This window comes from Nerophis ophidion, linkage group LG20 (assembly GCF_033978795.1).
Source record: "Nerophis ophidion isolate RoL-2023_Sa linkage group LG20, RoL_Noph_v1.0, whole genome shotgun sequence".
In the NCBI taxonomy this organism is placed as follows: domain Eukaryota; kingdom Metazoa; phylum Chordata; class Actinopteri; order Syngnathiformes; family Syngnathidae; genus Nerophis; species Nerophis ophidion.
The window spans coordinates 20,773,313-20,798,689 of record NC_084630.1 but is presented as its reverse complement, the minus strand read 5'-3'; the positions used below and the strand labels follow the sequence as shown (position 1 = coordinate 20,798,689).

Here is a 25,377-nt window from a genome sequence, read left to right as displayed (position 1 = left end):
CTATTGCAAGGAATTTAGAGATTTTACCATCTACGGTCCGTGAAATCATCAAAAGTTTCAGAGAATCTGGAAAAATCACTGCACATAAGCGATGATATTACGGACCGTTGATCCCTCATGCGGTACTGCATCAAAAACAGACATCGGTTGGTAAAGGATATCACCACATGGGCTAAGGAAAACGTTCATAAAACCACTGGAAGTAACTACAGTTGGTCGCTACATCTGTAAGTGCAAGTTAAAACTCTCCTATGCAAAGCAAAACCCATTTATCAACAACACCAAGGAAAGCCGCTGGCTTCGCTGGGCCCGAGCTCATCTAAGATGGACTGATGCAAAGGGGAATGGTGTTCTGTGGTCTGATTAGTTCACATTTCAAATTATATTTGGAAACTGTGGACGTGGTGTCCTCCGGAAAAACGAGGAAAATAACCATCCGGATTGTTATAGGCACGAAGTTCAAAAGCCAGCCAAAGGTAATCAAAAATGTCAACCAAAGAACGAGATTCCTCTACAGAATCTCCTCTCTGGTCAACAAAAGCACCTTGAAGATTCTAGTGGGAACTCTCATTCAACGCTTTTTCGATTACACTTGCACCTCCTGGTAACCCAGCACCACCAAAACCCTCAAATCTAGACTCCAAACATCCCAGAACAAGCTAGTCCGGTTACTTTTAGACCTCCACCCCAGATCACACCTCACTCCAACCCACTTCTCCAAAGTGGGCTGGCTCAGGGTGGATGTAACAGTGGTGAACATGCCCTTTCCCAACTACTTTGGCACGTGTGGCAGCCATGAAATTCTAAGTTAATCATTATTTGCAAAAAAAATAAAGTTTATGAGTTTGAACATCAAAAATGTTGTCTTTGTAGTGCATTCAACTTAATATGGGTTGAAAAGGATTTGCAAGTCATTGTATTCCGTTTATATTTACATTCAACACAATTTCCCAACTCATATGAAAACGGGGTTTGTATATATATATATATATATATATATATATATATATATATATATATATATATATATTATCACATAACTTTAATATGCTTAAGGTCCGTTGCTATAGTTATTAGCTATTGTGGTGAAGCTGCATGTTTTCTATCTGTGCAAGGACAAAACTTATTGTCTGAGGAGTGGCCTCAGTCGCAGATGTTATCTTTTTTTTAGCCTGCTAACAGCCAAGGACTTTAAGAACCTCAAGAAAGATAAGACGACAGCACGCAGACGAAGCAGAAAAAAGGTACTCACAAGGCCCTAGCACATTCCGTCACGTTTTGTGCGTACCGGACCTGCTTTGCATAATATATGTGACCACTCCTTTGAGAGGCAGCCTCAGTGACGTTGACTATGGAAGTCTTGAATAAGTAGAGGGACGCGGGAGCTGGACCTTAGAGCGTAGGGCGAGACTGTGACTAAGTGTGCAGCTCCATTGGTTCTCCCTCATGAGCTAATGGAACTCAGTTTTTGCATGGTTCCTTGCTTTTCATCTGATTAATAAATGTCATTAATGTTTGAACCTGACACCTTGTTGTAGTAGCCGGGTGACGACCGTTTGGAGGATCCTCCAGGCTTCTGGTGAGTACTGTTAGTCTATAGTGGGCAAACACTTAAGGCTACTCTACTGGATGAAAAGAGTGTACACGTGACTATATTTATTGTTCACAGGGATTGTCAGGTTCAAACATCGATGACATCTATTAAACAAGACAAAAACCAAGGAAATAAACAGAGACAGATTTTAATTTGGCTCAATGGAGGAGAAACGTCTGGTCTGTACTCTTGTACAGTTTCCAGCACGCTCTGGTGAAAGATTTTACGCCACCTCTTTGTATTTGGACTTTTCCTGTTTACATAACAACAGCTGTTTCTAAATGAATGGGGGGTACGTAAACAGCCATTGTTTTCGGTCACGTTAACAGAAAAGAAAAAGATGCCTCGGGCTTGGGCTGGTCCTGGATTCAGCTGTCTCCTCCCATCGTACACAATGGAATTTTACAAGCCTTTGGCTTGACGCAACAAAGACAACCTGGGAACTCAGAGAACAGAACGTTTTTGATAAATTACATACAATTTTTCTGGCAGGGCTGTAATTATGTTTAAAAAAACATATTTTGTAAACAGTCTTTTAATGCTTTAACTATGAAAACATGGTTTAATTGATAATAATCCTACTTTTTGAAAAACTGTTTACAAGGCTCACATTGATAACTGTAATAAAGGAGAGACTGAATTGTCATAAAAAAAGTGTTTTAACATTGTGCCTGTCAATATTATTGTTTTAGATGAAACATTAAACCTTTTTTTTCTTTTGTTTTACATTTATAAGGTCACCCATTAAATTGCTCAAAATTATACAACTTCAACCATTCAGTCAACCATTTTTCATAGACTTGAAGCACCCAACAAATTAAAAATTGATGAGTTTGATGAGGGGTATAAAACTGCGGATTTTAGTGGCGAAAAATGACTTTTAAAAATTTATCAAAATAGATGAATTCAGACTTTTTTTGCACCATAAAGAAAAGAGCAACGTGGAGACTGTAGAATACAAACGTTATAAGACAGGATGAGCAAAAATTAGCATATGTGTTTATTTTAGTACTTTCTTACAATATTTTCAATTCTCAACCAATATTTTGTAATAATAATAATGATAATAATAATAATAATAATAAATAGAGTGTAGCGCCTGCCTGCATTTGCCAGTCAATAATGAGTAAAACTGTGTTGAAATGTCAGTTATCTTGGCTCAAATATGCTTTAAAATAACCATATTTTTCCGGTGTCGTTGACAGTGTGATGATGAGTGGGTGTATTACTGTGAGTATTTACAGAGGTAATTATACATATGTTTGCCCTGTAATTACAAACTAAATGATATATATTATATAGGACTGTACTCTATTGCACACTGTGAAACCGGAATTGTGTTGGTGGAATATTTCCCCCCCACCCAAAAAAATATAATAATATAATATTTTTATTTATATGGCTGTGTTTCGGGTTTTTGGTTGTTCACAGTCTCTTTCTGCTTGGGTATATTCTTAGAGGGGGACTGCACTTTTTTTGTTTTGCATTTTTTCTATCCTTCACAATCCCTATGTAAGACGTTTTTTTTTCCCTTTTTTATGCATTCTAAACATTAAATAAACGTTAGCAAAAGTCAGCTAACAATGGAGCCGATGGGAGTCGCTCTATAAATCGCTCTAAAAATCTTCCAAAAGCCTCTATCACTGTTACATATACACACTGTAAGTATAAATGTGATGTAGAAACACGCACAGTCATAGTAACATGTATGTGGAGGGGGTCGTGGCCTGGGGGCCCTGACGAGGAACGGGTCTTGCCAGGACCGGCCTCAAAGACAACGACAGGTGCGTAATCACCTGCCGCCTTTATTAGCAGCAGCCGTGATGAGACAAGTAGTTGGAGTTGGAGGTGCTGCTGAGCAGAAGCAGGAGAGAAAGACAGTTTGCTGGGAAGCAAAAGACTTTGGATGATTTATGAAAATAAAAAAGTGTTATACCCAGAATTCCTGGCTCTCCTGGCAGTGTGTGGTGGTCTGAAGAACCCACTAAAGGGCAACCTGTACGATGTAATATTTACATATTTTGCTCATTTTAAGCATACTTTAGTAATAATAATTTCCCAGACCCGTTTGATTTTCCCATCCCCTTCAACCAAACCTACTACACGTCATGATGTAAGCGTCTAGCAGAAGTGTTGCTAAGTGCCGAACAAGATAAACAAACTAGGAACATAATAAAACAATCACCTACTGTACAAAGTCTGCTGTCATTGGGACGACCACTGACGGGATGTTGACATCTTCCCGTTTAAATGCTGAGCATTTGCACAGGCGAGCGCCCCCCGTCACCCCGGAGGGAATAAGCAGTAGTAATTGGATGGATGGATGGGAAAAGCAGGATTTAAAAAGAAAAAGCTAAATATTTTGCACATTTTGAATGAGTTTAGACGGTTGGTATTGGAATTTTTCAAATTCATCCATCCGTCCATCCATTTTCTACCGCTTATTCCCTTTCGGGGTCGCGGGGGGCTCAAGAAATTTTGAAGTAGCAACATTTTTAATTGACAAATAGTATTACGGAATTCCTGGAATTTTGGAAAAAACAGGAACTTTTACAGTTAAAAAAAAAATTTGTTTTTTTGTCCTGAATGTTTTGATAGTGGAACGGTAAAAGTGTTTAAAAAATGTGGAAGAAGTAGTCGACGAAAAAAGGATGAAAAAGGGGTTTAAAAAGCAGAAAATCTGGGAATTCCTGGAATTTTTGGGAACTTGGAAAACTGATAAATTGAATTTGCAGGATCAGTGGATTGTGTTGAATGTGGAATAGTTTGAATCGTTTGAAGAATCTGGGAATTGTGGAAGTTTGAAAAATGGCCAATTCATTTTGAATGGGAAAAATGTCCCGGAAAGCCTGGAATTTTGGGAAATCTGGGATTTTTTTGAAATTTTCAAAGAAAAACCTCTGATTCCCAAAATAGGCTGAACAGTTTGAATTTGGAATGGTTTGAGTTGGATAGAACCTTAATTGGAGTTATGGAATTTTAAAAAATGTCCCATTCTTTTCAATGGGAATTTCATAAGAAATTTGGGAGTTTCGGGAAAAGCGGGATTTTCTATGAAAATGATAAATATTTTGTACATTGTGAATCAGTTTAAACGGTTGCCGTTGGAATTTTTCAAATCGGTCGAGAAAGTTGAAGTAGGCAACATTTTTAATTGACAAATAGTATTACGGAATTCCTGGAATTTTGGGAAAACCGGGAATTTTTACAGTTTAAAAAACAACATATATTTTGTCCTGAATGTTTTGACGGTGGAACGGTGAAAGTGGTTAAAAAAATGTGGAAGAAGTAGTCGACGGAAAAAAGGGTGAAAAAAAACGGAAATTCTGGGAATTCCTGGAATTTTTCTGAAGTTGGAAAAATTATATTTAGAATTTCCAGGGTGAGTGGAATGTGTTGAAAGTGGAATGGTTTGAATCGGTTGAAGAATGTGGGAATTGCGGAAATTTGAAAAATGGCCAATTAATTTTGAATGGGAAAAATGTCCCGGAAAACCTGGAATTCGGGGAAATCTGGGAAGCCCACGATTACCGAAAAGGCTGAACAGTTTGAAGTTGGAACGGTTTGAATCGGATAAAATTTTTTGGAAGTTATGGAACTTTGAAAAATGTCCCATTCCTTTTCAAGGCGAATTTCATTAAAATTTGGGAGTTTTAGGAAAAGAGGGATTCTTTTAAAAAAAAAAAAAAAAAGCTAAATATTTTGTATATTGTGAATGAGTTTAAACGTTTGGTGATGGATTTTTTCAAATTGGTCGAGAAGTGTTGAAGTAGTAACATTTTTAATTGACAAATAGTATTACGTAATTTCTGGAATTTTGGGAAAACCAGGAATTTTTACGGTTAAGAAAACAACTTAGTTTTTGTCCTGAACGTTTTGACGGTGGAACGGTAGAAGTGGTTTGAAAAATGTGGAAGAAGTAGGCGACGGAATTTTTTTTTTGAAAAAACGGAAATTCTGGGAATTCCTGGATTTTTTTTAACTTGGAAAACTGATAATTTGAATGTCCAGGATGAGTGGAATGTGCTGGAGGTGGAATGGTTTTAAACAGTTGAAGAAGGTGGGAATTGTGGAAGTTTGAAGAATGTCCCGTTGATTTCAATGGGAATTTCAGAAAAAATTGGAAATTTTGGGAAAAGCGGGATTTTTTTTTTAAAAAGCTAAAAAACTTCAATTGTCTAAATGGTTGGTGTTGACATTTTTAAAATTGGTTGAGATATGTTTAAGTAGTAACATATTGAATTGAGAAATGGTATTATAGAATTCCTGGAATTTTAGGAAAACTGTGATTTTTTTCACGGTTCAAAATACAACTTAGTTTTTTGTCCTGATTAAGAGGAATGTTTTGACGGTGGAACGGTTGAAATGCGTTGAAAAATGTGGAAGAAGAAGTCTCCAGAAAAAAGGGTGGAAATAAGGCTTTGAAAGAGCAGGAATTCTGGAAAATTCTGGAATTTTTCTAAACTTGAAAAATGGGAATTTTGAATTTTCAGGATGGTGGGATGTGTTGAAGGTGGAATATTTTGAATAGGTTGAAAAATTTTGAAATGGTGGAAGTTTGAAAAATGGCTAAATCATTTTGAATAGGAAAAATGTGCCGGGAAACCTGGAATTTTGGGAAATATGGGAATTTGGAATTTGTCAAGGGAAATACGATGATTCCTGAATAGGCTGAACAGTTTGAAGTTGGAGCGATTTTAACCAGATACAAAATGTGGGAGTTTTGTAACATTGAGGAATGTCATTGATTTCATTCGGAATTTCCCCCCAAAAAATCAAAACGGGAATTTCGGGAAAAGCGGGAATTTTTTTGAAAATGGTAAATCACTTGAATAGTCTAAATGGTTGGTGATGAAATTCTTAAAATCGTTCAAGAAATGTTTAAGAAGTAACATATTGAAATGAGAAACGGTATTACGGAATCCCTGAAATTTCGGGAAAACCAGGAATTTTTCCAGTTCAAAAAAACATTTATTTTTTTTCCTGATAAAGGGGAGTGTTTTGACGGTGGTACGGTTGAAATGCGTTGAAAAATGTCAAAGAAGTAGTCGCCAGAAAAAAGGGGAAATACGGCTCTGGAAAAGCAAGAATTCTGGAAAATCCTGGAATTTTTTTGAACTTGGAAAAGAGGAAATTTGAATTTCCAGGATGGTGGAATGTGTTGAAGGTGGGATGGTTTTGAATAGGTTGAAAAATAGGAAATGGTGCTAGTTTGAAAAATTTTGGGAAATATGGGAATTTTTGGAATTTTTCAAGGGAAATACGACGATTCCTGAATAGACTTAACAGTTTGAAGTTGGAACGATTTGAATCAGATGAAAAATGTGGGAGTTTGTGGAACTTTGAAGGATGTCCCATTAATTTAAATCGGAAATTCCCCAAAAATGTTTTGGGGGAAAAGCAGGAAATTTAAAAAAAAATGGTAAATCACTTGAATAGTCTAAATGGTTGGTGATGAAATTCTTAAAATCGATCAAGAAATGTTTAAGTAGTAACATATTGAAATGAAAAATGGTATTACGGAATTCCTGTAATTTCGGGAAAACCGGGAATTTTTCCAGTTCAACATTTTTAATATTTTTTTTCCTGATAAAGAGGAGTGTTTTGACGGTAGAACGGTTAAAATGTGTTGGAAAATGTGGAAGAAGTAGTCGCCAGAATAAAGGGTGGAAATAGGGCCTTGGAAAAGCAGGAGTCCTGGAAAATCCTGGATTTTTTTGGAGCTTGAAAAAGAGGAATTTTCAATTTCCAGGATGGTGGAATGTGTTGAAGGTGGAATGGTTTTAATTGGTTAAAGAATGTGGAAAATGTGGAAGTTTGAAAAATGGCCAATTCATTTTGAATGGGTAAAATGCAAAAAAAAAAAGGAATTATAGGTAATCCGGGATATTTTTTTACAATTGTCGAAAAAGAACACACAATTCCTAAACTGGCTGAACAGTTTCAAGTTGGAACGGATTGAATCAGATGAAAAATGTGGGAGTTATGGAACTTTGAATAACGTCCCAATTTTGTGAATTCCGGGAAAAGCGGGATTTTTTGGGAAAATGGTAAACAAAACTAGAATGGTCTAAATGGTTGGTTTTGAAATGGTTTCAATCGGTTGAGAAATGTTTAAAGGGGAACATTATCACCAGACCTATGTAAGCGTCAATATATACCTTGATGGTGCAGAAAAAAGACCATCTATTTTTTTAACCGATTTCCAAACTCTAAATGGGTGAATTTTGCAGAATTAAACGCCTTTCTGTTTATCGCGCTGGAGGCGATGACGTCAGAATGTGACGTCGCCGAGGTAACACACCCACCATTTTCATTTTCAACACATTACAAACACTGGGTCTCAGCTGTGTTATTTTCCGTTTTTTCGACTATTTTTTGGAACCTTGGAGACATCATGCCTCGACAGTGTGTTGTCGGAGGGTGTAACAACACTAACAGGGAGGGATTCAAGTTGCACCACTGGCCCGAAGATGCGAAAGTGTCTGCCGCCAGACCCCCATTGAATGTGCCAGAGTGTCTCCACATTTGACCGGCGATGCTAAGGCAGACATGGCACAGAGATGTATGGATAACCTGCAAATGCATTTGCAACGATAGTCAACGAAATCACAAAGGTGAGTTTTGTTGATGTTGACTGCCAGCTAATCGATGCTAACATGCTACGCTAATCGATGCTAATATGCTATTTACCGGCGGTGCTAAAGCAGACATGGAACAGAAATGTATGGATAACCTGTAGATGCATTTGCAACTATATTACGTTTCCTTCCACCCACATTTAATGCGAAAAAAAACACTTACCAATCAACGGATTTAAGTTGCTCCAGTGTCAAAAGATGCAAAAGGCGATGCTAACGCAGCTATTCGGCCATGCTATGGCTATGAATTGCGTCAATAGCTATTTGCTCAATAGCTTCAGTTTTTTCTTCAATATTTTCATACTCCAACCATCTGTTTCAATACATGCGTAATCTGTTGAATCGCTTAAGTCGCTGAAATCCAAGTTTGAATCCGAGCTAATGTCACTATATCTTGCTGTGGTATTCCCATTGTTTGTTTACATTGGCAGCACTGTATGACGTCACAGGGAAATGGCCAGTGTCTTCGCAGAGAGACGAAAATAAGGCACTTTAAAGCTTTATTTAGGGATATTCCGAGACCGGTAAAATTTTGAAAAAAACTTCAAAAAATACAACAAGCCACTGGGAACTGTTTTTTAAAGTTTTTAACCCTTTTGAAATTGTGAATATGTTCCCCTTTAAGTAGCAACATATTGAATTGAGAAATGGTATTACGGAATTCCTGGAATGTTTGGGATAACAGGGAATTTTTCCAGTTCATAAAAAACTTTTTTTTGTCCTGATTAAGCGGAATGTTTTGACGCTAGAACGGTTGAAATGGGTTGAAAAATGTTGGAAGAAGTAGTCCCCAGAAAAAAGGCTGGAAATATGGCTTCGGAAAAGTAGGAATTCTGGAAAATCCGGGAATTTTCCTGTCAAGGAAAACCCCATGATTCCTGAATAGGCTGAACAGTTTGAATGGTTTGAATTGGGTGAAAAATGTGGAAGGTAGAACGCGACACAATCTGGAGGATAATAATAATATGTTGAATACTTACATTGGAGCAGGCCCATAATAAATTGAATAAATCAATGCCTTTTGGTGTAGAAAACCATATGGGAGAATGTTTTGGAGCATTCACACAATTGTTCTGAAGAACCTACTGGTTTTGTGCTCGACCCGGGTTCTGCACACCAGTTTTTGCCGACTTTGATGGTGTATCGTGTTGAAATGCCATCGCTGCAACGGTATCTGATTGTCTTTTCTAAGCGCCATTATGCTATCAGCAGGTTGTCAATCAGCATGACGGTTAAAGGCAGGTTATCTTAGCATGACCGCGGCATTTCATTCTATCTCAAGGGAGTGTAGTGCTCCCCCTCTTGAGAGGATAAATACTTTAAACACAGGCTGAAATTCAATTAGCACGGAAGAAGGCGTTTAAACTGACACCCTGCAGGGACAGTGCGGGGATATCGGTCGCATTTCATCTGTTTCTGGCTGCTCCGAAATGTCAGCTAGAACAACGCGTGACGAAAGGAAAACAGGCAAAAATAAGGTAACAACTTAAAAAACAATAAAAGTTATGTGATTTAGTAAATATTTGCGGCATGTGTTGACATTAGAATTTGTTTTGATTTTTAATTCCGTAATTAAAGGGGTCCCACATCAGCCAGTGTTTGTGGGTCTGCTGGACCTGTTCCATTTTGGGGCATTTATTGTCTCACAGTCAAACACTTTTATGTAAAATACTGAACAGATGTTTACAGATGTTTACAGATGTTCAGTATGTTAATTATAAAAGTGTTTTTGCATCTGTCAATACTGTCTGCTCTCATTTTTTCACACATTTGACCCTCTAATGTTCTGTGTACCTACAGTCTGTCCTCCTCCTGTCTAGGCCTGCTGTGTGTATGTGTGCGTGTGTGTGTGTGTGTGTGTGTGTGTGTGTGTGTGTTAGCAACAGCGGTCGGTCCTCACAACTACCGAAGTAAAATATATTTTTTAAATTTGTGTGTTTTTCATTTTGAAGTGAGGTTGCAGCTTTCTACTCCCATCTAGTGCTAGATATATTTCCTCATTCTAGCTATAGTGGAAAGGGGGGCCCTTAACCTGCTCACCAAACGTGGGTCCACTCAAAGTAGGCCAGGTGTGTATGTGTGTGTGTGTGTTTGTGTGTGTGTTTGTGTGCGGTTGTGTGTGCGTGCATGTGTGTTAGCAACAGCGGTCGGTCCTCACAACTACAGAAGTATTTTTTTTTTTTTACTTTGTGTGTTTTGCATTTTGAAGTGAGGTTGCAACTCTTGATGTAAGACCTGATGTATGAAAATGTATGACTTTTAAAAATGCCGCTGTACGGAGTGGTACACGGACGTAGGAAGAAGAACAGAGCGCCAATAAACCTTAAAGGCACTGCATTAGCGTGCCGGCCTAATCAATAATATCTACATATTTTCACACACACAAGTGAATGCAAAGCATACTTGGTCAACAGCCATACAGGTCACACTGAGGGTGGCCGTATAAACAACTTTAACACTGTTCTTGTTTCCCATGCATTTCCTTTTTGATATTAAAGTCATGTTTTCCTGCACAACGCTTGCCATCTCGGCATCTTGGGGTTCTGGACCAACAGAATCTGACAGTTCCACTCTCATTTCATGATCTTGCACATGCAATGTTTACAGTTCTAACAAGGTTTCCTTGAATTGATGAGTCAGCAACCTCACCTTCCTTTTAGCCCGTAATTGTCCATGGTAGTTGTCGGATGAATCCCCGGGGATCTCGCCTCCCCACAGAGTCACGCCCACGATAGAGTAAGTGATGCCCATCACCACTAGAGGCAGCACATACACCAGCACGGTCACGATGATGTGGTACCTTCAGGGACAACCAGGTACGTCACATTTGTGAGGGACAACAAAATGCATCAATGCAGTTATGCCAACACTGCTCACATGACGGGGTCGTCTGCCATACGGGGCCACGCCACGTAGCACAAGGTCCGGCGAGGCAGAACTCGGATTTTGGAGAAGTAGCAGAGGGGAAAGGCCAGGACCACGGCCAGACTCCAGATGCAGGCAATGACTCCGGTGGTGGCCTTAGCTGACAGACGAGGCTTCAAAGGATGGATAATGGCCATGTACCTACAGGAGGGATCAAAGGTCAGTCCATTTAATGGTAAATAGCAGAGATGTCCGACAATATCGGACTGCCGATATTATCGGCCGATAAATGCTTTAAAATGTAATATCGGAAATTATCGGTATCGGTTTCAAAAAGTCAAATGTATGACTTTTTAAAACGCCGCTGTACGGGGTGGTACACGGACGTAGGGAGAAGTACAGAGCCGTTGCGACTCCCAGTCATACTTGCCAAACCTCCCAATTTTCCTGGAAGACTCCCGAATTTCAGTGCCCCTCCCGAAAATCTCCCGGGGCAACCATTCTTCCGAATTACTCCCGATTTCCACCCAGACAACAATATTGGGGGCGTGCCTTAAAGGTGCTGCGTTTGCGTGCCAGCCCAATCACATAATATCTACGGCTTTTTACACACACAAGTGAATTAGATTAGATTAGATAGTACTTTATTTATTCCGTCAGGAGAGTTCCTTCAGGAAAATAAAAATTTTCCGCACAATCCCATTCAAGATCAGACAGACATTATAGGGAGACAGAACAGGATGGCTGACGGGTCTGCCGGCTTCCAAGCGCCCCTTACAAAAAAGGTGAGATACAGGTAAACAAGTAGAACAAAAAAAATCAGTCTAAGCTTGGGCCCTGGAGAGGGGGTCCAGACTGGGCCAAGGGAAAAAAACAACTCATAGCCATAGTACACATCCATCTTACATGTGCGTAAGAGGTAAACATCAAACGTCAAAGAACACAAAGGACATGAAAGACATTAAAGTAACAGAGCTGATGCAACCAGCCAATTCTACATACAGCTATGAATAAAAATTAAAAGAAACATATCCACTGTGGTGGCCTCTGCGGTGTTCCACGCCATCGTCCGCTGGGGTCGAGGAAGCATGGCCAGCGACAGGAGCAGACGCAACAAAGCAACCACTCTCGGCCGCCAACCAACTCTCGGCCAGTGTCCAGTCCGCATGGATGAGCGAGGTTACGTCCAAGTAGACTGAGGTGTCCGACACCTCCTCACCCAGGCAAGACACCGCGAAGCCTCTCCGTCCCGGCGCTCAGTGATAGCTCCGCAGCCCAGTCTCCTCAACCAAATTTCCTCCAGTCCCTCCAAACAGACTCCGGTGTGGTAGAGACCCAGCAGCTGGTTTCCATGGCCAAAAGGCTCCCGGGAGGCAGATCCAGAAGTCCACAAAAAAGCACCACAGAGGTCACGAAAGTGCCACCCCTTGTCACACTGTGACAAGGGGTGGCAAAAAAATATAATAACACATGAAAACAAGAGGGAAACACAAAAGGATGACACAAGAGCACAGAGCTCCTGCCAACAGCAGCCACTACAACAGCGCCATCTTGGGAAAATGCAAGGCATACTTGGTCAACAGCCATATAGGTCATACTGAGAGTGGCCGTATTAACAACTTTAACACTTTTACAAATATGCGCCACACTGTGAACCCACGCCAAACAAGAATGACAAACACATTTCGGGAAAACATCCGCACCGTAACACAACACAAACACGACGGAACAATTACCCAGAACCCCTTGCAGCACTAACTCTTTCGGAACGCTACAATATACACCCCCCCTCCGCAACCCGCAAACCCCCAGAAAATGAGCCAAAGTCAGTGAGACTGAGTTTGAAAAATTCATCAATTGTATCATTTTTCTTTTAATAAAAAATGAAAACAGGTCCCACAGACCCGAACACCACACAAGGGTGTCAAATAGCGCTCACCATAAATACATTAAAGCATTTACAGTTAATGCATGCATTGGCAGATCCAAGTCTTTAATGATCTGTATCGGAATCGGCAGCATAAAACCCAAATTGGAGCATCCCTAAAAAAATACTAATACCATTTGCCGAAGTACTAAAACAGGTCTAGTGCAAATAAATCTGGCCGTATGGATCAACATGGCAAATGAAATTCAGGTCAGGTATGTTATGTTATAGTTACAGTGACATTTCCAAGTGTACAAAGGATGCTGAGAGCTAAAGAGCAGCATGGCTGGAGGGACAAACATTTACCATGTCCTTTAAAACGATAAATGAAACGTGGAAACATTTGAGAGTAGAGAGTAGAATACAATCACAGAGAAATTATCGTCATTGCACTTAAAAGGAATTTGTTTTTAGCACAACTTTTCCAGGGAAGACATACAATATACAGTTTCAGGTATATACAGAACAGGAACACAAAATCTCCAGCATGGATGGGTGTTTTGTCCAGAAGCCTGGAAGACCCTCTGATCGGCATCACGGAACAGAGTCAATATCCCAGTGTCTTGAAAGAATATATCAGCTTAATTTTGCGCTGCAGAGCGGAAAGCTTCTCGAGATGTTATCCAGTTTGCAATTTAGTCCAGAAACCACAACAGTCTGAGTACCCACCGCTCTGCCCATCATTCGATTATTTATGAAAGCGTTGGGGTACCATGAACGGCTGCCATTATCTTCCGAGTTAGTCGATACACCAGGGCAACGCTTATCACAACCAGCAGATGTTCTGTTGTCACGGTTCCGGATAAGTAGATGTCTTCAGCTGAACGAATCACCAAGTACATGACAAGCCAAGAGTCAATTGTGTCTCCATCAACAAACGTTTCGTCAGGACAGGCAGGTTCTCTCTAACAAAAGATTGTGTCAGTTTCGTTGATAGGACAGTTGATCAATTCCATTGTGTGTTAGTCGGTGTAGTTTTGTCTCTGTCCTTGCACCTGTTCCTACTCTCTCTCTCTCCCACAGTGTGGCCTGCAGCTGGCTCGAATCAGCAGGGCACACCTGATCGTTATTAAGGGTCGCACCACTGAACCATGCTGGTCCAGCATTTTGGTGCCGGAGCTTTGTACCACAGCCACGTTTTCCTTGATCTCGCTGGAGAGAGTCCTGGTTTTGACATGCCCGGCTTCCCAGGTCTGCCCAGTATTACCTAGCCTTGCCTAGCGTCCTTATTTTTGGACTCTTGACGGGCACGAATGGAAGACGGCCTTTAAACACCCCCCTCGGGCATTTTGAGTACATACTGTAGTTATGCCGTTCCGAGTTGAAAACGCACCTGCCGTTTTTCAGGGATTCATTAATGATACTTTTAGGGACATGACAGGGCCTTTCCTTTTCGTTTACCTGGATGATATTTTGATATATTCCTCAATGTGGAGAGACGGAACCGAGGAGCCGACCGCAGGGGCGGACAAATGCCGGTCCTACCCGCAATGGCGGCCAGGAGGCGGGGCCTGCGGCGGAGAGAGGAGGCGGGATGCACTCAGAGCGACGCTCCAGCCAGCCAAGTCAGGTGCCTTCACCACACACCTGTGCTCAATCTGCTCATCTGTTGTTACAGCACAAAAGAGGGGAAAGAGGAATGAGCGAGGAGGAGTAGGCGAGGACACCACGGCAAACAGACAACGAGCACGACGATCGAGGACAAGAGAGAGAGAGATGACAACTCCCCGCAACGGACGCAAACGCTGAACGCCAAAAGGCGTGCAGCGGCGGCAAGCAGGAAGAGCCCGGGCGCTGAAAAGTGACGCGATCGGATGGCCAGAAGAAGACAGGTTTATTGAAACAATAAACACCAGTCAAACCTGCTATGATGTGTCTTGTGTCCAGTGTCATGGCAACCCACACGGTGACGGCGGCTGGGAGTCCGCCACACTCAACTTTTGACGAACACGTTCTACAAGTCGGACTAGGACTTTGTCACATGGTGTGGAAAAGAACCACCTCCAGCTCAATGTGACGAAGACCAAGGAGCTGGTTGTTGACCTGGGAAGGAGGAGGAGTACTTTGGCGACCCCTGTTGCCATCCGGGGGGGTCGATGTGGACATGGTCGAGGATTATAAATACCTCGGAGTACACATGGACAACAAGCTGAATGGGTCAAAACACCCTGAGGATCCTTCAAAGTCTGTACAAGGATGTTGAAGAGGTTCTACGAGTCGGTGGTGGCGAGCGCTTTCTTGTACGCCGTGGCCTGCTGGGGCAGCGGGCTGAGAGTGAGGGACACAAACAGACTGGACAAGTTGGTAGAGAAGGCCAGTGACGTGGTGGGAGTGGAGCTGGACTCTCTGGCGGTGGTGTCAGAGAGGAGAAGTCTAGCAAAAGTCCTGGCCATTATGGACAAAAACCTCCCACCCACTACACTTGGACCTTGCGGAGAGAATGAGCACGTTCAGTGGAAGGCTCAGACTCCTAAAATGTAACACGAAACAACACAGGAGGTCCTTCATACCGACAGCCATCAGACTGTATAATGCATATGTTCCTTGACTGCACTTAAATGTAGAATATATGTAGAATATATTTATATTATTCATATATTATATATATATAGTATATGTCATATATTATTTATTATTATTACTGTTTATTGTGAGCGAACTGTGGTGCTGAATTTCCCCCAGGGATCAATAAAGTACTTTCTCTTCTATCTATTCTATTCTATTGGTCCTCCAACGTTTACTGGAAAACAAGCTATTTGACAAGGCTGAGAAGTATTCGTTTCATTTGGCACCTACCCCCTTTTTGGGTTTCATTGTGGAGAAGGGTAAACTTAGGCCCCATCCCGCTAAAGTCAAAGCGGTGGTAGATTGGCCTCCCTCAGTTTCCAAGAAGCACCTTCAAAGGTTCCTGGGCTTCTCAAATGTTAACCGTTGCTTTATTCTGAATTTTAGCGGCGTTACCGAGCCGCTGACTACGCTGACTTCCACTAAGATCCCGATTAATGGGACGGTGAAGTTTTTTAAACAGAAAATGTTGTTTACGTCAGCACCTGTTTTTTGTTACTCTGACCGTTCCCTCCAATTTTTTGTTGAGGTGGACGCTTCTGACGCAGGCGTAAGGGCCGTGCTCTCCCAGCAATCTTCCACCGACCAGAGGCTGCACACCTGCACTTTCGTCTCACATCGTCTATCTCTTGCTGAGAGGAACTACGACATTGGCAACAGGGAGCTTATATCTGTCATCCTGGCCCTTCAGGAATGGAGGTATTGGATGGAAGTATTCACAGACCATAAGAACTTGACGTATCTACTAACTGCGCAGAGACTAAATCCCCGCCAGGCCAAGTGGACATTCTTCCTGGCACGGTTAAACTTTGTAATCACTTTCCATCCTGTATCTCAAAATGTGAAGCCAGATGCCTTGCACCACCTCTCCCCCCCTCCCTTGGAGAAGAATACCCCGGAATCCACACCATCAGGGGATTTCAGTGGGAGATTGAGAGGCAAGTCTTGAAGGCTCTCAAGTATGACCAATCTTCTCGGGGCTGTCTGCCAGGTCGGCTGTTTTTAGTTCCCCGGCTTCGTTCCAGCGTTCTAGACTGGGCACTTGTCACCAAGGCATGAATCGCACCAGTTTCCTCCTCTCCCAGCGTTTTTGTTGGCCCTTTCTTAGAACAGATACAAAGGCTCTTGTGGCAGCCTGTCGGATCTGTGCTCGGAACAATGCAACCCATCCATACCCAGCAGGACTTTTAAATCAATTGCCCATTCCCTCCCGCCCCTGGTCACACATAGCCTTAGATTTTGTCACGGTACTACCCTTTCCAAGGGAAAGGACACAATCTTGACTATCATGGACCGGTTTTCAAAGAGCGCTCATTTTGTAGCCCTCCACAAGCTTCCTTCGGCACTAGAGAAGGCACAACTATTAGTGCTCCATGTCTTCTGGCTCCATGGCATTCCCACAGACGTGGTGTCCGACAGAGGTTCACAGTTTTCCTCGGGCTTATGGAGGGCTTTTTGCAAAACTCTGGGTGCCTCCCATAGCCTGTCTGCTGGTTACCATCCAAAAAGCAATGGGAAGACAGAGCGGACCAACCAGGACCTGGAGGCCATGTGTCATCAGCAATCCTCTACTTGGTCTGAAAACCTCCCATGGATTGAGTACACCCACAATTTATCATTTACTCTCCCACTGGTCTGTCACCATTTCACGTCGCCTATGTGTTGCAGCCCCTGTCATCTGCGTTAGGCATGGCAAGCATGGTGCGACGCTAGGGCTGCGTTGAATAGGATGCCGGCTAGGAACAGGTGGCCAAACGCCATTGCATATCAGCCCCAGGACACCAGTTGATACAGAGGGTATGGTTAATCCCCCGTGACCTGCCTGTGGCTAGAGAATCCAAGAAACTGGCTCCCAAATTCAAGATCATCAACCGCGTTGCGGTCAGGCTCCACCTCCCGGAGTTTCTCAAATGCCATCCTGTCTTCCATACGTCCCACATCAAGCCTGTCCTTTTTAGTCCGTTTAATACCACAGAAGTACCGCCAACTCCACTCAGGCTGGTCGAAGGTCATCCGCCATTTATGGTCAACATAATCCTGGATGTGAGAAGAAAGGGGCCAGCTATAGGCCGAGCTTCCCAGGTCATCACAGTATTACCTAGCCTTGCCTCGTGTCCTTATTTTTGTACTTTGGTTTTCCTTTGTAGTATTCTCGTGGTGTGTTAATTTCTACCGCCATCGCCTTTTGGGGTCCACAACACCTGCACGTAACAGATTGTTTAGATTTTGGAGATCAGTGCAAAAAAGACGCTCCAAGAAAGTTCAGACAAAAGTGAAAGAAGCAAGACAGTAGAGATAAGGGCGAGGGAAAGGAAGCATCCCCCGTCATTCGCAAGATAGAAAAGAGCCAAACGAAACAACCTGACGGTCCAAATTTTGCACCTCAGATCCTGACTTTGTGCATCTGTAATCTGGATATGATTAGTTGTAAATTTGTGGGTGCATTTTGCTCCACAGTCACATGTATGACCCAATTTTGCATATGTCTGGTTGGTTTCATTTCTGGAGGCGTTCCCTTTCGATTGCGAATGAAGCCCTTAATGCCCCACGCTGTACAAAAATATCTTAATTAGAGATGTCTGATAATGGCTTTTTTGCAGATATCTGATATTCCGATATCGTCCAACTCTTAATTACCGATTCCGATATCAACTGATACCGATATATACGGTCGTGGAATCAACACATTACTATGCTTTATTTTTTTGTGATGTCCTGCTGGATGCATTAAACAATGTCAAAAGGTCTTCCAAAATAAGACAATAACTTCAACTCAAGTTATGAAAGTCACAAAGTCTATTATTTTTTTTAACATGCCTCAAAACAGCAGCTTGGAATTTAAGATATGCTCTCCTTTTGATAATCCTGATGCCCAGAAAATACTATACTTTGACTTTCACAAAGTGCATTATTCTTAATTGTTTTTAAAACATGCCTCAAAACAACAGCTACAAAAACAATGAAGGCGCACAGCTTCAGTCCAGAGTATACTAGAGTCATAAAGTAAACAATAACATAGTCGTCCTTTAGTGCAAGAATGCCTGGCATACTGTTTAAGAAGGAATTATGAAGTGGGCTCAATCTGCCCTGCTCTATCATATTTGTATGATTAACACAAATGTGCTGCAAGCTGGTGGTGAGTGCTTGAAGTGGCCTAGCAGTAAGCCAGAGCTTCTGAAATGCTGCATTGAGACAGAGCACCTCTGTTCACTGCAAGCTGCAAAGTGTGCGCCATGCAGGGCAGACTAGCCACACCAACTGCGTGCGTTGTCCCTGACCACAACATGAATTTTCGCCCCGGGTTGGTTTTTCTTGTATTTTTGTTTATTCTCGGCAGAATCTTTAAGCAACAGCTATGTGCTACTACTTTTTTTCAGTGTTTGCTTTTCATCCATCTTCCGCTTGTATTCATCGTGTATCTACTTACGATTCTTGAAGAGGTGGTAGATCAAATTGCTCGTATTAATGGAAGACGTCTTGGTTCCTCCTCGCATAACCAATTTTTTGCCGTTATTACAAATTGCCAGTTTTTTATCCGTCAGACACACTTTCAAATAATCCCAAACCATAGACATGGTCTCGTTGGTCAGTCACCAAACGAGCTTGCTTGTTAGCCACGGCTACAGCACCGGCAACAACACACTCTTGTTGTTATGCTGCGCTCGCGGCGGTTTGATGAGGTCAACAAACGTCGCCAGTAAACCTCTCATGCTGCAGTCGTCAACTCCTGCGTTGTGTGTGGGAGAGGGGAGAGAAGAGAGGTTGAGAGGGAATGGGCTGCTGACTGGGTTTATATCCGTGTTTTACCGGATATGTACCGCTCCGTACAACGGCGTTTTAAAAAGTAATTAATTTTACTTTTTGAAACCGATAATTTCCGATAACATATCTTATAGCATTTGTAGGCCAATAATATCGGCAGGCCGATGTAATCAGACATCTCTAATCAAAATCTATCTATTGAAAAGGTACCCTGTCGGAAATAAATAACAGGTTTCGTGTCACGGTTGTTTCCAAAGGGCAGGGCTGGCATAAAAAAACATCCTGATTGGCAGCCAAGGGCAGGTGTTTCCTGTTTGCCAATCATGGGCAGGTGAGAGAGCCGGTATTTAGACAAGATAATTAATGGGAAGTACAAAGCTGGACAGTTGGCAAATACATCAAATATACTATTATAATCAATTTCTAATGGATAAAGCTTTGGCCTGGACAAGAGGTCATCAGGTGGTCCCCGACTTTCACCGATTGTTTATACCCTTAACCACAACACTCGCCGGTTGGTGGGTCAGCAGTGATTGGCCAGATCACTGCCCCTCTCATCCAGGCTTCCAGCTATTGTCCTCTCTTTTATGCCAGAGCCAACAAGAGGCTCTGCTCTCTCTGCCGCTTCTCCCAGCCTACGAACGGCTGTTTTCCTCAAGTGGCCTCTCAATCGGACCTTTGTCATCAAGTTCCACACAGATTGAGCAGGGAATCCTCGATATCCAACTTCCACTGTCATCGGCCATGCTGTCCACCCCTTGTCTTGGCAGTCCTGGACAAGATGTTGCTACTTTGTTTTCTTCCTCTCTGCCGCTTCCTCACATCCCTCCTCCCACAGGACAGTAAGTTCCACCAGGATGATTTTCTTTCCCTCTGTGGACCACATAACTATGTTTGGTCTAAGAGTAGTGGACAGTACAGCCTCTGGGAAGAGGAGCTTCCTCCCCAGGTCGACTTCCATCTTCCATCCCTGGGCCAACTGCAGAAGCTTTTGCTTGACTTGGCCTTGGTCAACTGGTCTATGACCCTCTTTCACGAAGGTGATGGTCCTCAGCATTGGCTTAGTTTTGGCTGGGTGTTTCTTTCTCCTCTCTTGCTCCAAGATGTCTGCAAGCATTTCCAACACCCTGTCATGTTGCCTCCTGTATCTTCCCTGGGTCAATGCTGTTTTGCCCCCAGAGAGAATGCGCGCCATCCGGAAGGAAGTAAAGCAAAATACCAGAAAATGAATAACTTGTGGGATCATGACAATAAGCGTCATACAAAACATATATCTTATTTCTGCTGCAAATGCCTTCCAGGTCGGACTTTGTTTACGTATTTCAACAGAAGATAAGGTGATACCAAGTGACCAGCTCAGCTTAGCCCCATAGCTAGTAGAGATGCGCGGTTTGCGGTCTCATCCGCGGAGTCCGCGGATAAACCGCGGGTCGGGCAGGTGACATGACGAAAACATTTATTTTAAATGGATTCGGGCCGGTGGCGGTTGAACCATTTGGAAATATTTGTTATACACGGTTCAAGGATAGGCAACCTTTACCACTCAAACAGCCATTTTGAGCCGTGTCACTAAGTAAAGATGACAATAGGAGCTGCAAATATTCTCGCAAATATCTGCTGACGGTCATCCAGTTAACAAGTTTTAGGGCGTGCTATGGAGCCATTGCCTTTGACGACTTCTAAATGTACAAACAGAATGCCTGTTCAGCAACATGTTGTATGTGGCTTCCGCAGATACACGTACACAACTGCAAGGCATACTGGGGGACACAGAGTACACTGATGGTTGTGATATAAACAATTTTAACACTCTTACTAATGCCACACTGTGAAGCCACACCAAACAAGAATGCCAAACCTATTTCGGGAGAACAACCTCACAGTAACACAACATAAACGCAACACAACAAATACTCAGAGTCCTTTGCATCCATGACTCTTCCTAAATATATTTGACAACCCCCCCCCCCCCCCCCCCCCCTCTCCCCCTATGCGTCAGTAAGGTGGGCGGGGTTGTGCGGGGGTTGTCAAATATATTCAGGAAGAGTCATGGATGCAAAGGATTCTGGTTATTTGTTGTTTTGCGTTTATGTTGTGTTACTGTGAGGATGTTCTCCCGAAATGTGATTGTCATTCTTGTTTGGTGTGGCTTCACAGTGTGGCGCATATTAGTAAGAGTGTTAAAATTGTTTATATCACAACCATCAGTGTACTCTGTGTCACCCACTATGCCTTGCAGTCGTGTACGTGTATCTGCGTAAGCCACATACAACATGTTGCTGAACAAGCATTCTGTTTGTACATGTAGAAGTCATCAAAGGCAATGGCTTCATAGAAACGCCCTTATTCTCGTTATCTGGATGAGCACCAACAGATATTCGCGAGAATGTTTGCGGCTCCCATTGTCTTATTCACTCTGTGATATACAACAACGGGCGGGTGGGGGGCGGTTGCGGTTTCGATAAAATGTAGGTTCGGGTGGATAGCGGGTGGATGAAGACTTTAGTGATGCGGTTGCGGATGATATAATTGCCTATCCGCACATCTCTAATAGCTAGTCATGACTCCCACTAGACAAAGGCTGGGCTTAATGCATGCTTGATACGATACTCGAGTCCACACGCTTCCACACGCCACAGGTTTGTGGAGGTGACCTGCATGGCTACAGGAACACTCCCCGTCTTTGACTTTAAATGTGTACGTTAATGGAATGCTCAAAATAAACAAATGTATGGGGAAACCAGATCACGGTCTCGGAATGCATGAGTGCTGCTGGTGCTGGAGAGCTGCTCTTTGTTGAGGGAAACGTGAATTCCAACATGAATTGTGACACATTTGTGAAGCTGAAAACCGGACTATACTGTAAGGCGGTTTTTCAACACGCTAAGAAGGTCAAACACACTTCTAAGATGACAAAAGAAATGCATAATTTTTACTGAATGTACACTGCGACACCAACTGTTCAATGACTTCTTTATCTGACTATCAATGTAAGCGGACACTTCTGCTATGCTTCTTTGTCTCTTTGTCCTTGTCTTGTCTTGTCGAAACTTTCTAAGAGTCTCTGTTTTGCACTGTTCTACAAAATCTAAAACATGAATTCAACAAACTGGTCCCTCAACTCAGTTGACAAAAGGCTCAGGGTTCAGGGGAATCTGCCCGTATGTTGACGACGCATTTGCCGTTGGATATATGATAGAACTCTTACTGGAGAGCTCTTTGCCTGGCAATTCTTTCCGTGGAGACATTGAACATATCTATGTGGAACTGTGACAAACGGTCATCTGCTGAATGGACTGAGCATTGCTCGGGTCTATCGACAAATTCCGAAGACATTGGCAGCCGTTTAAAGAGCCAAAAGGCTGCTCGTCGTGATGGACGGGTTGGGCAGAGCTGTGCGCTCTCAGATTTGTACGATTTCTAAGTTGACTCCCTCTGATTTGGCCTCAGCAGGGTCATGCAGTACACACCCCAGTGAGACCATCGCAGTGAAAGAGGCTCTGAATCCCTTCCCCAGCTCCTTCAAAGACACCTGGGATGTTGACTCCGTTCCGTGATGTAAAACGCAGCAGCGACTTCCAGAGCTATGGATAAACACACACCCATATATTAGACTTTCTGGAGGAAAGTTCTGTGGTCAGTTGAAACAATAATTGAGCTGTTTGACCACAATACCCAACAATATTTTCGGATGAGAAAACGTAAGGCCTTTAACCCTAGGAACACCGTCAAGCATGGTGTTGGTAATATCATGCTCTGGGCCTGTTTTGCTGCCAATGGAACTAGTGCTTTGCAGAGAGTAAATGGGACAATGAAAAAGGAAGATTAACTCAAAATTCTTCAGGACAAGCTAAAATCATCAGCCCGGAGGTTGGGTCTGGGGCAGAGTCGGGTGTTCCAACAGGATGTAAGGCCATTAATCCTAGGAACACCGTCAAGCATGGTGTTGGTAGTATCATGCTCTGGGCCTGTTTTGCTGCCAATGGAACTAGTGCTTTACAGAGAGTAAATGGGACAATGAAAAAGGAAGATTACCTCCAAATTCTTCAAGACAAGCTAAAATCATCAGCCCGGAGGTTGGGTCTGGGGCACAGTCGGGTGTTTCAACAGGACAGTGACCCAAAACACATGTCAAAAGTGTTAAAGGAATGGCTAGATCAGGCTAAAATCAAGGTTTTAGAATGACCTTCCCAAAGTCCGGACTTAAACATGTGGACAATGCTGAAGAAACAAGTCCATGTCAGAAAACCAACACATTTTGACAAGAGGAGCAATGAAAAATTCAAGCAGATGCTTGTGGATGGCTACCAAAAGCGCCTTATTGCAGTGAAACTTACCAAGGGACATGTAAGCAAATATTAACATTGCTGTATGTATACTTTTGACCCAGCACATTTGCTCACATTTTCACTAGAGCCATAATAAATTCATAAAAGAAGCAAATTTCATGAATGTTTTTTGTGAGCAACAAGTATGTGCTCCAATCACTCTATCACAAAAAAATAAGAGTATTAGCAATTATTGGAAACTCAAAACAGCCATGATATTATGTTCTTTACAAGTGTATGTAAACTTTTGAGCATGACTGTATATGTGTACATATAATGGATGCATAATTAACATAATTGGATATTAAGCGTGTGCGAAAGTTGGACCCCTACCTTGTGTACTCCTGTGATGACCTCCTGACAGTTTTTTGATTAATCAGAAATCTCCAGCAACTAAAATGCGCCAAACATGAATAAGTGTGGAGAGTGTTTTGCATTTTCCCGTCAAGCTTTGTAATGGATTTAAAATGGGTGCAATTTAGAATTTTTTTATATTAAATGTTACGTTTTTTACAAACCCCGTTTCCGTATAAATGATAAATGATAAATGGGTTGTACTTGTATAGCGCTTTTCTACCTTCAAGGTACTCAAAGCGCTTTGACACTACTTCCACATTTACCCATTCACACACACATTCACACACTGATGGAGGGAGCTGCCATGCAAGGCGCTTACCAGCACCCATCAGGAGCAAGGGTGAAGTGTCTTGCTTAGGACACAACGGACATGACGAGGTTGGTACTAGGTGGGGATTGAACCAGGGACCCTCGGGTTGCGCACGGCCACTCTCCCACTGCGCCACTCAAAGAGCCATTTGACCCGTTTCCCAACATCTGCGGTTAAGAGAACACATAAGGGCAATGAAAAACTCACCCCAGTGGTTCGTCGATGTGAATTACTATGAGAAACCTTGGAGAGGACCGCATATGTGGGCAACCCCCACACTTCTAGGGGAGACCGAAAGCAGTGGATGTCGAGTGGGTCTAACATGATATTGTGAAAGTCCAGTCCATAGTGGATCTAACATAATAGTTAGAATCCAGTCCACCGTGGATCTAACATAATAGTGATAGTCCAGTCCATAGTGGATCCAACATAACAGTGAGAGTCCTGTCCATAGTGTATCTAACATAATAGTTAGAATCCAGTCCATAGAGTATCTAACATAATAGTTAGAATCCAGTCCATAGCGGATCTAACATAATAGTGAGAGTCCAGTCCATAGTGGATCTAACATAATAGTGAGAGTCCAGTCCATAGTGGTTATAACATAATAGTGAGAGTCCAGTCCATAGTGGATCCAACATAATAGTGAGAGTCCAGTCCATAGTGGTTCTAACATAATACTTACAGTCCAGTCTATAGTTGATCTAACATAATAGTGAGAGTCCAGTCCACAGTTGATCTAACATAATATTGAGAGTCCAGTCCATAGTGGATCTAACATAATAGTGAGAGTCCAGTCCATAGTGGATATAACATAATAATGAGAGTCCAGTCCAGAGCGGATCCAACATAATAGTGAGAGTCCAGTCCATAGTGGATCTAACATAATAGTGAGAGTCCAGTCCATAGTGGGGCCAGCAGGAGACCATCCCGAGCGAAGACGGGTTAGCAGCGCAGAGATGTCCCCAACCGATGCACAGGTGAGCGGTTCATTCCGGGTCCCGACTATGGACAGCCAGCACTTCATA

The 25,377-nt window shown here is 42.5% G+C and overlaps 1 protein-coding gene across 1 annotated transcript in view; it reads right to left on the bottom strand.

The window, feature by feature from the left end:
* The window catches only part of tacr3a (tachykinin receptor 3a), a 121,006-nt gene that overhangs the window by 62,004 nt on the left and 33,625 nt on the right, over positions 1-25,377 (bottom strand). Inside the window, exons 2-3 of the mRNA XM_061880687.1 lie at positions 11,113-11,301; positions 10,885-11,035 (exon numbers count right to left, since the gene is read on the bottom strand). Of these exons, the coding sequence (XP_061736671.1) occupies positions 10,885-11,035; positions 11,113-11,301 (340 nt within the window). The remainder of the gene's footprint in view (positions 1-10,884; positions 11,036-11,112; positions 11,302-25,377) is intronic.